The 12,295-nt window shown below is 38.8% G+C and overlaps 1 protein-coding gene across 2 annotated transcripts in view; it reads left to right on the forward strand.

The window, feature by feature from the left end:
* Positions 1-12,295, forward strand: part of Prkd3 (protein kinase D3) — a 66,141-nt gene that overhangs the window by 30,165 nt on the left and 23,681 nt on the right. The window contains exons 1-7 of one of the 2 annotated variants that reach the window (XM_048416195.3): positions 843-1,103; positions 1,939-2,128; positions 2,632-2,763; positions 4,403-4,560; positions 8,525-8,717; positions 9,330-9,407; positions 11,975-12,158. In XM_048416195.3, coding sequence (XP_048272152.1) covers positions 2,724-2,763; positions 4,403-4,560; positions 8,525-8,717; positions 9,330-9,407; positions 11,975-12,158 — 653 coding nt within the window. In that variant the 5' untranslated portion in view covers positions 843-1,103; positions 1,939-2,128; positions 2,632-2,723. Of the gene's footprint in view, positions 1-842; positions 1,104-1,938; positions 2,129-2,631; positions 2,764-4,402; positions 4,561-8,524; positions 8,718-9,329; positions 9,408-11,974; positions 12,159-12,295 lie in introns of those variants that run through there. The other variant, XM_085691019.2, reaches the window with a different exon arrangement.

Genomic DNA, 12,295 nt, shown 5'->3' on the forward strand with positions numbered 1-12,295 from the left:
CTAAACCTCGGATGTTTTTAAAGATTGGCCACAGTGATTCTCTGAATTTCAGTGACAATGTTTAATCTTTTCTTGATTTTTTTTCAGTCTATGTTTTCTGTTATTTTGGTTCTGACATTTGCTTTAAGATAATTCCTAGCTTAAGAAACATAGTTATGTAATATTATAATAAATAGGGTTTTCTGCAAGCCAGTATTTAGACCTTTTCTTCTAGTCACTCAATAATTTGTCATATTTATAGGTGCTTATCTAGAAAATGACTTTTTATGGCGACCCTAACGTCTTTCAACCTCTAGACCTTTCTTTTACCTGTGTTTGGGTATTTGTTTGTATATTCATATATCTGTGCAGCACTGAGACTTGGCCTGGGTAGTGCACATTCTAGATAAACACTGGGCCACTCCCTATCCTCAGTTCATGCTGCCATTATCCATTAGGTCACGTGTCTGTTGCAGTATTGTTTTGTATCCTCTCTAGGTCATAAATTTGTTTGAATGTTGCTTTTCTTCTTTAACTGGTGTTTTTAGGTTTGAATTGTTTCAGTCGCTCCCAATAGATACAAGGCACAAGCCTTTAGCACATGGACATTTTACATGTCACATCCAAAGACTAGCAGTAGCTGATGGTGTGTTGAGCAGTACCGCTCGAACGGATGGAAACAACTTCTTGCCTTTCAGGCTAAGAATAGAGTGAGTGAAAGATTGTGTTCTCTTATAGCCAATTTAGAAGTTTGAATTTTGTAAGAGACCTGTATTTTAAGGTAATGATCACTTGTTTGCAAATTTACTTTTTGTTTTTGAGGTTTAAAATTAACCAGGATATTTGAGTACAAGGTTCACCTTTTGAATATTAGAAGAGTTGTTAGTAGCCAACGTTAAGCTAGAACACTTTAAAATTCTTTTATAGCATACTTAAACAACAGTAGAAAGCTATGGGATGTTGATACAGGGCTGTTTCCCTACAGTTTCCAGAGTGTGGATTCTTTGGCATGTATGATAAAATTCTTCTCTTTCGCCACGACATGAACTCGGAAAACATTTTGCAGCTGATTACCTCAGCAGATGAAATACATGAAGGAGATCTTGTAGAAGTTGTCCTGTCAGGTGAGCAAATGACTCCTTTTCCCCCTTTTACTTTTACCCCACAAGGGGTATTTACCACACTAGTTCTGTGTTCTGGTGCTCTTAGCTGTGGTGCTGTATAATTGCTTACTTCTTAAATGTGTAGTAATGGTTTCTGCGTGGCTTTCACTTTCAGGAAGGTTGTATCACTATGAGAAAATAGGGGGGAAAAGTGGAATTACTTAAGTGTTTTGAAGCTAAGGGACTTACTAGTTAAACTGAAAATAAATCCTCTTTCTGTAGATTGAAAGAAAAAAAACAAGATTAAAGTTGGTTTTTTTCCCCCCATTTCTGTTAAAAGCATAGACGAAGAGAAATGAGGGTCTAAAGAGAGAATGCGGATAAGAGGGGAAGTGTTTAAGACCTGGAGGAGACAGTGACAGTGCTGGTTACTCGCACGACCTAAGACTGTTTCTTCCCTTCCTGTTCCCAGTGGACATTTTCCACTTCCGTTCCTGCCTTGCCTTTCTCGCCATCCCTTGTTCCCTAGCTCCCACCGTCTCCAGTCTCACCTAACAGCCCGTGGACAGATAGGCAGGGATAGTGCAAGAGAAGGAAGAATGCCACAGCGAGGGCACACTTTGGATTGGCAAGAAGGGAGATTGGTAGAGGAAACAAGTGGCCAGGCACCTTCCCACACTCATCTTTCAGGCTCTCTGAGATCTCTCTACTGTTCGTTTTCCTTGTTGGTCCTAACACTTCTCATCTGTGTTTCTGATTCTTCCATCTGCCTAGTCCCCCCAGCACTGATCTTCCACCTCGACCCCCTGTCTTCCTCCTCACTCACACAGGGATTTCTGTGCTGTTCTCCTTTAAGGTCGTGATCACATTCATTCCCTCTTGGCTTTGGACCTTTCGTCAAACCACAGGGACGTCACTAGTGACTTTCAAGTTGAAGTGAAAGAAATGTGTCTGTATCTACTGCTCCATTGCTCATGGAGGAGAAAGGAGTCCTGGCAGTCTGTTTGAACTCAGTGTCTCTTCTTACAGAAACATTTCACAATGAGGTTAAGTTCCATAGCACTTTGATTTTTATCATTTACTTCAGTGTTTTCTTTCTCAGTCTGTCCTAAGCTATGAGACAATGCTTTTGGTATACCTAGCCAAAGACTTCCAACCTGGTTTATTTGCAGCTTAACTCATTTAAAGCGCTTGGACTTCTAAAACTACTGCTTAAAATTGCAGTATTGGGCCACAGCTCAGCAGATAACTCACATGGTAGGAGGAGAGAACTCATGCCTGCAAGTTGTCCCCTGACATTCACATGTGCCATGGCAATTCTCCTCCCCAACATACATACACACAAATAATAAATAAATGTAGTAAAATATTTTAGATCGCAGTTTTAAATGCTAAAAATAATTTATTTTGTAATCACATGAACCTTTTAGAGAACGTACCCTGTGTTTTAATATAAATGGATATGGTGACCATTCCTAATGTCTTTGCAATTAAAAAATATGGTTTAATACTTTCTTTTTGTTTTTATTTTTTATTTTTTTCAAAAAAGCCTTGGCCACAGTAGAAGACTTCCAGATTCGCCCTCATACTCTCTATGTACATTCTTATAAAGCACCTACTTTTTGTGATTATTGTGGTGAAATGCTCTGGGGATTGGTACGTCAAGGATTAAAATGTGAAGGTAAGTGCTTTTAGGTCAGTGTATTAATTTGAAAGAGGATTTTACATTTGCATTTTTGAATTACCAATGGAACACTAAGATCATAGTTGGTGTCTAGGTAGTAAGGATTTAGAATTGCGAAGTTGAGAACTGGCTTTTCCTTTGCCTCAACCTACTGGTTCCTTTGCATAGGCAACTCAGTAGACCTCTAAGCGATGGTTTCTCTGTGAAGTGTAGTCTACTCTACCAGTTTCATAAATAATTAAAGAAGGTAATGTAAGCAAAATATTTGACACAAAACAATGGTTTAATAACTGTTGACCACTTATTATTACAGGTCTTTATTCCATTTTTAGTTTTTTCTGTGCAGTGGTAAAATGTCAAATTGCTGTGAGTTAGAATTGCTAGGAGTAGGCGGCAGGTACGTAAGTCTGAGTAAGAAGCAGTCTTCTGCTGTGGAGGGTCAGTTAGCTTTTTTGTAAGGTAATGGCAGGCAAATACTTAATTTAGGTTTTGCAGGCTGTGTGGTCTCCGTTGTGACTTACCTCTGCTGCTGTAATGTAAAGCTAATCATAGGAACCAGAGAGATGACTCATCACCTGAGAGTACCTGCTGCTCTTTCAGAGGACCTGGGTTCAATCCTAGCACCCACTTGGTGCCTCACAACCATTTGTAACTCCAGTTCCATAGGATCTGATGCCTTAGGGCACCAGGCATGTACATGGCAAATATACACACATGAAGACAAAACATTCAGACACAGAAAACTTTTTAAAAAATTCTTTAAAAACTTAGCAGTTGACATAGATATTATGTAAATAAACAGCATATTTTTAGAATGGGGAGATGTCTTAGTTGGTAAGCTACTTGCCACACAAGCATGAGGGCCTGAGTTCAGTCCACAGACTGAAAAAAAAAAACAAATAAAACCTAGGTGTGGTGATATGTGTTTGGGAAGTTTGGAGAAAGAAGAATCGCTAGGGTTTTCTTACAGCTCCCGGTCCCAGTGAGAGACTCTGCCCCCAAACATGGTGAATGTCTCCTAAGGAGTGACAGCTGAGGTTGGTCTCTGGTCTCCACGCTCATACATGCATAACTGTGCACAGATGACACATGGACCTTTTGTATTATATAATTGTATATATTATAATGTAGAATATCATTTTATTCTATATTATTATTTACTATTATTTTATATTCATGAACACTGACGCTTGAGTTCCATATAATTTTCTTATCATTGGAGGTTTGTTGCATGCATGCCTCAGTTTGCTGCTGGATAGTGCTTGAAGCCAGAAACTCATAAACTTTTGCCAGGTGTCATAAAACATGCTTTTCTGAACTCTACCCCCAGAGTTTCTGATTCTATAGATTTGGGGATGAATCTAGTAATTTATGTTTCAAATAAATTTCCAAGTGGTTGTCTTAGCTATCATAAGTCAAGATTTACTCTTCTAATTAATTTAACTTTTCTAAATAAACCTGTCTACATATGTACTATTCTTGAATTTGTTACTTTCCACGTAATCTGTCATCTGAGTTCTTAATTAAAGTTGGTATTGTTGCCAGAAAAAATAAAGAAATAAATGCTGGATTTTATGTATCAGATTTCAAATAGTTATCTTATAAATTTTATATTTTACTCTTAAAATATATTTAGGCTGTGGATTAAATTATCATAAACGATGTGCCTTCAAGATTCCAAATAACTGTAGTGGAGTAAGAAAGAGACGCCTATCAAATGTATCTCTGCCGGGACCTGGCCTGTCAGTTCCGAGACCCCTGCAGCCTGAATGTGTGCCCCTCCTCAGTGAAGAGGTATGTATTCTTAGGTCATAGAAGAACTTTTAGTAGTTATTCTTAGTGATTTTATAAGACATGTGACATCCTAAAGCAGGTGATAGCAGAGTATAGTAATGTTGCTACTCTTAAGGCACTTTGAATGTAATAATGATAAGGCCTACCAACAGCAATAGGCTGTACTTTGTGCCCCCCGGGATTGCATTATCATTTAGTCCACCATGTGAGCCTCCTTTTCATTATCCTGGCACCCAGTCACATACTTCACTTAATCTTACATGTAGCCGTCAGGTCAGGTTTCCTAATATACAACTCTGATTATGTTTCTCTCCACTAGGTAACTATGTTAGGGATCTCCAGAGGAGCAAACCTGTACAGTAGAGTGAGTGTGTGTGTGCGCGTGTGTGCGTGAGTGTGTGTGTATTTAAGTGACAGGATTTATGGACTGGGAATCAGGAGAAACTGATAACTACTTAGAAACTGGAAGCCTCAGAGTATGCGGGACGGGACGCTGATTTGAAGTCCCCTGGAGAGCTGCTGGTAGGAGTCTGCCTTCAGAGGCTGGCTCATGCAGAGTCTGACACACACACAGTGACACACACAGTGATGGCAGAAGAAGTCAACTCTGCTGATTGGCACAGTATGTGAAGTGTGCATTGCTTTTGCTTTACTGACCCACATGGCAGTGGTCTACAGCAGCACTTACCTAGACCTGTAATGTAGCTTATTCTCTGAATGCCACCATACTTTTGAAACCTCCCTGTTTGTGAGTCTAACATTCTGTTTGTGTTTGTGTACTAGATTATAGAAAATGAATAAGTTTCTAAAACTGAATAAACAGATAAATAAAAGCCAGGCTGTAAAGCCTCACCGAGTAAGGAAATAAGTTTGGAGACAGGCATACTTGGAGCAAACCTTTAAGCATAACTGAGATTGCTATTGTCTGAACATACATCGTAGAAGACAGTGTAAAGAGGTTTATGAGCTCAGAGAATTCTGTGTCCTTATGTGGCTCACTTTTCTTAGCACAGTCCTTGGTACTTAGATGTAAGTGAACAAACGAGTGTGAGCTCTACCACCAGAGCTGGTGTCTGCATGACTCTGGGGCCATGGGCTGCTTACATGACTTCCACAGTCATGGAACACATTAATAGGAAACACTCAAATTAAGTTCAGATTTTATTAGTTGTTTTTCCCCCTAATGTATTGTTTCTTTCGAGGATAAATAGAGTAGTTTAATGAAGATTTGTGTGCTTGGCAGTACTTGAAATGGCTTATATCTGCAAATCATAATCTTGCCATTGGTTGTTTTTATTACCCCCATCTTCACATATTAGTCCTATCAGGACCTTTGTATACTAGCACAGTGCAAGACTTTAGGCTACTGTTTATTTAACAAAATCTTTACAAAGTGTGATAGCAAAGTATGTAGCCCTCTTGTAAAAACTCTCGTTTTTAAATATTGCTTAGCCACAGGAAGAGATTTTTGAGATAGAGAAAGAAAGGTTATCCCTGTACTCAAGCAACGATCATGAGTTCTAGGCCAGTCAGACCCTGCTACAACAACAAACACCTGGTTAATAAATAAAGTAGAAAAAGGAATACTGTGATATAGAGACTAAGAATCAGAAGCTATATGTAGACATATATAAGGCCTTGGGGGAAAACTGATTGTAGAAAATTAGTATATCTTATACACTGAACCACACAGGGAACCTGTATGGTACAGAGAAGTATATTGCTTTAAAAGCCACACAAATGATGCTCTGATGGCAGCTATCCACAGTTTGTTAGGAGCCTAGGGGAGAACAGAAGACAGAGGAAAGGGAAAAGTACAGCCATCCTACAGTATTCCTAGGGTAGGCTCTGGGACCTTCAGCAAATTGTGAAATCTATTAGTGTTCAACTCCTTTATAGTCATAGACAGAATATTTGTGTATAACCTACATACATCCAAGCTCTCTTGCTAAATATACTGACATCCTCCTCCCTTCAATTGCTCATTAAGCCTGCCAAACTTTCCCTGCCATCCTCACCGACAGAGGCACTCACTGTGACTGATGGGATCATATTGTGGGTCAGCACATACTGAGAAGGAACGAAAAACGTTTATTTCTGGAGTTTGATGCGGAAGACCTAACCACTGACATTAATCTCTGAGTCTAGTTTCGTATTTAGATGGGGATAGAATTTAAGTAACCCTTATACTGACAGGTGACTACTCGAGATGCACTGCCTGGTGCATGTGCTCTGTACTATGTCCCTAATGCCCTGATATCAACAGGGCCTGAAGAAAGGCATTAACTGGCCATTAGCATATGAAAAGACCTGCTAGAGAAACCTCTTCTTTACAGGAATGCCCCATGTATCTGATAACTAGTAGTTAAATCAGTCTGACCGTGTCTTGAATGGTTTGAATTGAGACAAACCAAAAACAGTAGATGCAGGAGCAGGAACTGCACAGTAGACTGACACATCTGTGCTTTCCACGCTGCTGGTTGTGGGGGCATCAGGACAGGCTCAGACGCCATTTCTGACGGTGAAGACACGGGTCTTTAGTCTTCAGTCATCTGGGGAGGTAAAGACGGGATCGTGTTTAGATGGTTTTGTATTCTAAATGTATAACATTTAGAATGTATAACAGCACTTAGCATGTAAGAATCAGTGGATGTGTGTTCAATGAATGGAATGAGCTGCACTGAGATGGCCTATAATTTAGTTTGATTATTCCCTTTGTTTAGAGAGCCATAGCTACAAAAACCCACTTATCTCTTAAGCTACATAAACATTTTTAATTGCTCTTTAATTTTTTAGCTTCACTTGGAAGAAGAAAACAAAAACTGGAAAATATTTGCAATATCAAGGAGCTGCTTAAAATCTACTATCACTAATGCTGTTCAGTGTATTTTTCTGTTTGTCTGCCATAATTTAGTTCAAATCCCTACAAACATATTCTTGAATTGTTGGGAAATTTTGAAGTTATATTTTGTTTCGGGCTATTTTCAGTAATACAGTATGAGCAGGGACCGTGAGTCTTCAGTTCTTTGCTTTTCCTGGGATTAACTACTTGGTCAGCTCTGAGTAGGTAGTAATATCTGTTAGAAATTCCTTGTCAGGTATTGAGTTTTATTGTAAAATGCTAAATGTGCCTGGCAAATACTAATTGTGCATGTGTGTGCGTGCTTGATGTGTGTGTGTGTGTGTGTGTGTGTGTTTGCACGTGTGCTCACATGCACAGAAGGGTTGGGGGACGGAAACAATAGAAAGCAATTTGGTTGGCTGAGGAGCCTGCTTTTATTGGTGATAGAATGAGCTCCAGTGTATGAAGCTATGGAATGTCCCACTGGCAGTAATGCCTACCTCAACCGCAAAGTCAAAGTCCCAAGGAGAGCAAACTGTAGGCCAACTCATGGCAATGAGAAATTGTTCAAGTCTGTTGGACCTTCCCTGGGAGTAGAAGGGCAAGACATTGTTGGTGTTTTGGACTCATGATTGGACCCTGTGTTCTCCCCTTGCTCAACATTTAATCCCTTCTTCCCAACACCAAGGATCTCTCTCTTCAAGTGTGTCTGACAATGTAGAGAAATAATCCAAATGACTGAACTATCATTGAACCACCCCCCATTAAGTCAAATGGATAGTTTCCTACAGTAGTCTGGAGCCAGCGTCGCACTGTCTTAACTCTATATTTCTTTTCAAAGGTGCTCAAAACTGAAATCTGCTGGTAGTTTCTCTGTTCTTAAAAATGATCCAAGTAAAATAATTTTTCACACTTTGTTCTTGTGTTAGGAATTGCTCAGATTCTTCAAGAGTATGTACTTTCCTCGTGCAAATGCTGGTAAATTAAGTCCAGAGGAAGCTGCTGAGGGCCAGTTTTTTAAACGTTGACTTTAGTATTCCCAGTGAATAACTTGTGCTTGAGCTTTGCTGCAACACTTCGTTTTTAATCTTAACTAAACTGACAGATTTACTTACGTTTTAGTCACATGCTCACCAAGAACCAAGCAAGAGAATCCCGTCCTGGAGTGGTCGTCCAATCTGGATGGAAAAGATGGTGATGTGCAGAGTCAAAGTTCCACACACATTTGCCGTCCACTCCTATGGCCGTCCGACCATATGTCAGTACTGCAAGCGGCTGCTGAAAGGCCTTTTTCGCCAAGGCATGCAGTGCAAAGGTAGGATGCTTACGTTTCAGCTATGATTCATGTATGTTTTTTTCTAATAGATACAAGTTTAAACTATCTTAAGTTTCAGAAACATTTACTATAAAAATCGTTCTTACTATTAGCTTACAAAGGAAAGGAAGAACTACATACACACACACACACACACACACACACACACACTCACACACACATATGAGAGCCAAATTACTTAGATCTCTCGTATTTTATACTGTTAAAAAAGGAACCATCAAAGCAACTATATGGGAAATAAAGGCATTTATTCTCATTTAAATTAAGTATAAGACCACATGGCTGGTAAGTAGAAAAATCTGCATGCCATAGATTCTTCATGAAGAGAAGGAAGCATGGAACTACTAGCATGTTTGCATCCTACCATTGGCGTTAGCTTCATTACACAGACAAAGAAACTGATCCCTAACTGGGTTAAAAAAAAAAAAAGAAAAGAAAAAAAAGAAAAACTATTAAATGCCTTCAGAAGTTGAGACCAGACTATGTTCCAAGACTTGAGTTCTTAGAGGGAGGAAGACTCATGATTTAAAGGAAGTGTGATTATATCTGATCTTACCTGTTTAAATGACAAGCTGAATATTTTTATTTTAGATTGCAAATTCAACTGCCATAAACGCTGTGCATCAAAAGTACCAAGAGACTGCCTTGGCGAGGTTACTTTCAATGGAGGTAAAATTATATATCTTTCTTAACTTCTATAAAACCTAGAAAAAGTCATGACTCCGTATGATGTCTGGGTAAGGTTGTTTATATACTTTATTTTACTGTCTTTGTTCAAGGTTTTCCTTTTTTTTAATGTTCATTATCATTTTATGCACATTACAGTTTCACCTGCAGGTATGTACATGTAAGGGAGTCAGATCCCATATAATGGGGTTACAGACAGTTATGAGCTGCCCAGATAAGTGCTGGGAATTGAACCCGGGTCCTTTGGAAGAACAGTCAACACTCTTAACCTCTGAGCCATCTCTCCAGCCCCCTGTTTAAGGTTTTCTTCTGACTTAATAGCTAAGCAGAAAACGGAGATCACTGATGCTATCATTAGTAGTTAATGCCTTTCCATCTTTCCTTTACCCCCTTGCTACTCTGCGGCCTCCAATATCCAGTGGTGCTGCATAGTGACTTCCAGATGCACTTTTAAAATCTTGCTGTTGCCTTTATTCTTTAATTATTGACTTTTAAATGTAAGAACAACCCTCTGAGGTAATCCTAATAAATGTCTAAAACACAAAGACATTAACTAATTTGCCCAAGAATTAGGGCTAAGAAATGACAAAGCTAGAATTTGAGCCTGTTTCTGGCTCTTTGTCTTTCTTTCAAGTATCTATGACTGTCTTCCTCCCAGAGAGCGCTAGTGAAGCCATTACCCACTTCTGGAAGGGAGGGATAGGGCTTTAGGCTTTAGGCTTCTGTCGTCATTTTCCTTTAACAATTTATATGGGAGATAACAGTAAATGTAAGGAAACCTCTAGGAATAGGCTAAGGATTGAAAATCCAACTCCTAGAAAATCTAATTAACATTTTCTGCGTATTTTCCATGGCTCTCAGTTGTCTTGGGTCTGTTTAGACTGGTATTAAATATCATAGATGGGGTAGTTTGTAAACAACAGAAACTAATTTCCCATAGTTCTGAAGGCTGAGAAATCAGGACGCCAGCAGATTCTGAGTTTGGTGAGAGTCTTACCTCCTGGTTCATGGAAGACACCATTTAGCTCCATGGTAACATGCTGGAATGTGCGAAGCGGGTCTTTGAGCACCAATGCACAACTGATCATCTCCCAAAGGTTCCACCTCTGAATACCATTACCTTAGAAAGTAGATTTAATACACAGGTTTTGGGTAAAACCTGTCATTTGCACCAGAGTATGACTGGTTTTTCCCCATGCCCAAAGTCTTGGCTAGCTTTAGAGTTTTCACATTTTTTGTACTTTTCTACCTTTTAATAAGTGGATTTTAAATAATGTTTATTCATTTTAATTTGCATTTCTTTGCTTGTGAGTTTGAACATCTTTCAGGTATTTGTTTTGTTCTTTGTGTACCCCAGCCCCCACTGCATTAGCTGTTCAAATGCCTTTTTTTTCTAATTTGACATACTAATAATTCTTTCATTTATAGGTAGCATAATGATTTGATAGGATTTTTTTTTAGCAATTTTGTTGAGATCTAGTTTGTTTGTTTTATGTTTACCCATTTGACATATTCACAGACTTAGGCAGCCATTACTCTGTCTAATGTTAGGAATTTTCATTTCCCTCCACAATTATGTAGTTCATAGTCCCGTCCCATTCATCTCCTCTCCAATAGCCTCTGGCAGCCAGTAGACAATTTTCTAATTTTATGTTAGTCTATTTTAGAAATTGTGTATAAATACAGCTATACAATAAATATATAGGCTAATGAGTGTCTCCTTTTAGTTAGCATAATGTTTTCAGAGTTCATACACAATGTAACTATGTCAGTATTTAGTTCTTCTTATAGACAAATGATGCCACTCTCAGAGAAATGACCGAAGTTTATTTTTACAGTTACCATGAGGTGTACCACTGTGGGTTTTCAGGGATACTGTCATTGTGCACTTTATTTTTTTTTTAAGATTTATTGATTAACTATGTAGACAGAGTTTTCCCTGAATGTATTCTGCAAGCCAGAAGAGGGCACCATATCTCATTATGAATGGTTGTGAGCCACCATATGGTTGCTGGAAATTGAACTCAGGACCTCTGGAAGAACAGTCAGTGCTCTTAACCTCTGAGCCATCTCTCCAGCCTCCCACTGTGCACTTTAGTATTACTTCAGTGGGCATGTTTTCATTTAACTTGGGCAGGTACCTGCAATAGTAGGTGGTTGAGGGACTCTGTTTAACTCTCTGAAGACCTGCCAGCCTTCCAAAGTCACTGTACTGGCTTACAGCCCATCATTTAAATAAATATTTTATCTTTTATTAGTGAATTATAGAATTTCATTAAATATTCTGAATATAACTCCCATATCTGATGTTTTCTGCATATACTTTCTCAGTGATAAAGCTCTTGCCTAGAATTTGAAAGGCCTTGGATTTGATCCCCAGCACACACAAAAAAAGTAATAAACAAGCAAAGACTCCCTCATCTTGAATCTTCAACGATATTTTTCTCAAGTTTTAAAACTTTTTTTCCTAGTTAATTTTAAGACTGATCTGATTAAATGCATTGATACTCTATCAATATTAAACTGCGGTTCATTTAAAACTCTCCTAGAGCCTTCCAGTCTGGGAACTGATGCAGATATACCCATGGATATTGACACTAATGATATGAACAGCGACGGCAGTAGGGGCTTGGATGACTCAGAGGAGCCATCCCCACCAGAAGACAAAATGTTCTTCCTGGACCCAACTGATGTTGATGTGGAGCGAGATGAGGAGACTGTTAAGACAATCAGGTAATACACTAAGCTGCTGCCAAGGGCAAAGGCAGGTCAGCATCTCCATTAAGGAAAGGTGACATTTCTTTAAGTGGAATTTTAAATGTAATTTAAAATCTAATTAAATAGACTAATTCTTTTTTGCATGCACCACA

The sequence above is a fragment of the Myodes glareolus genome, chromosome 6, assembly GCF_982192425.1.
Source record: "Myodes glareolus chromosome 6, mMyoGla1.1, whole genome shotgun sequence".
NCBI lineage: Eukaryota > Metazoa > Chordata > Mammalia > Rodentia > Cricetidae > Myodes > Myodes glareolus.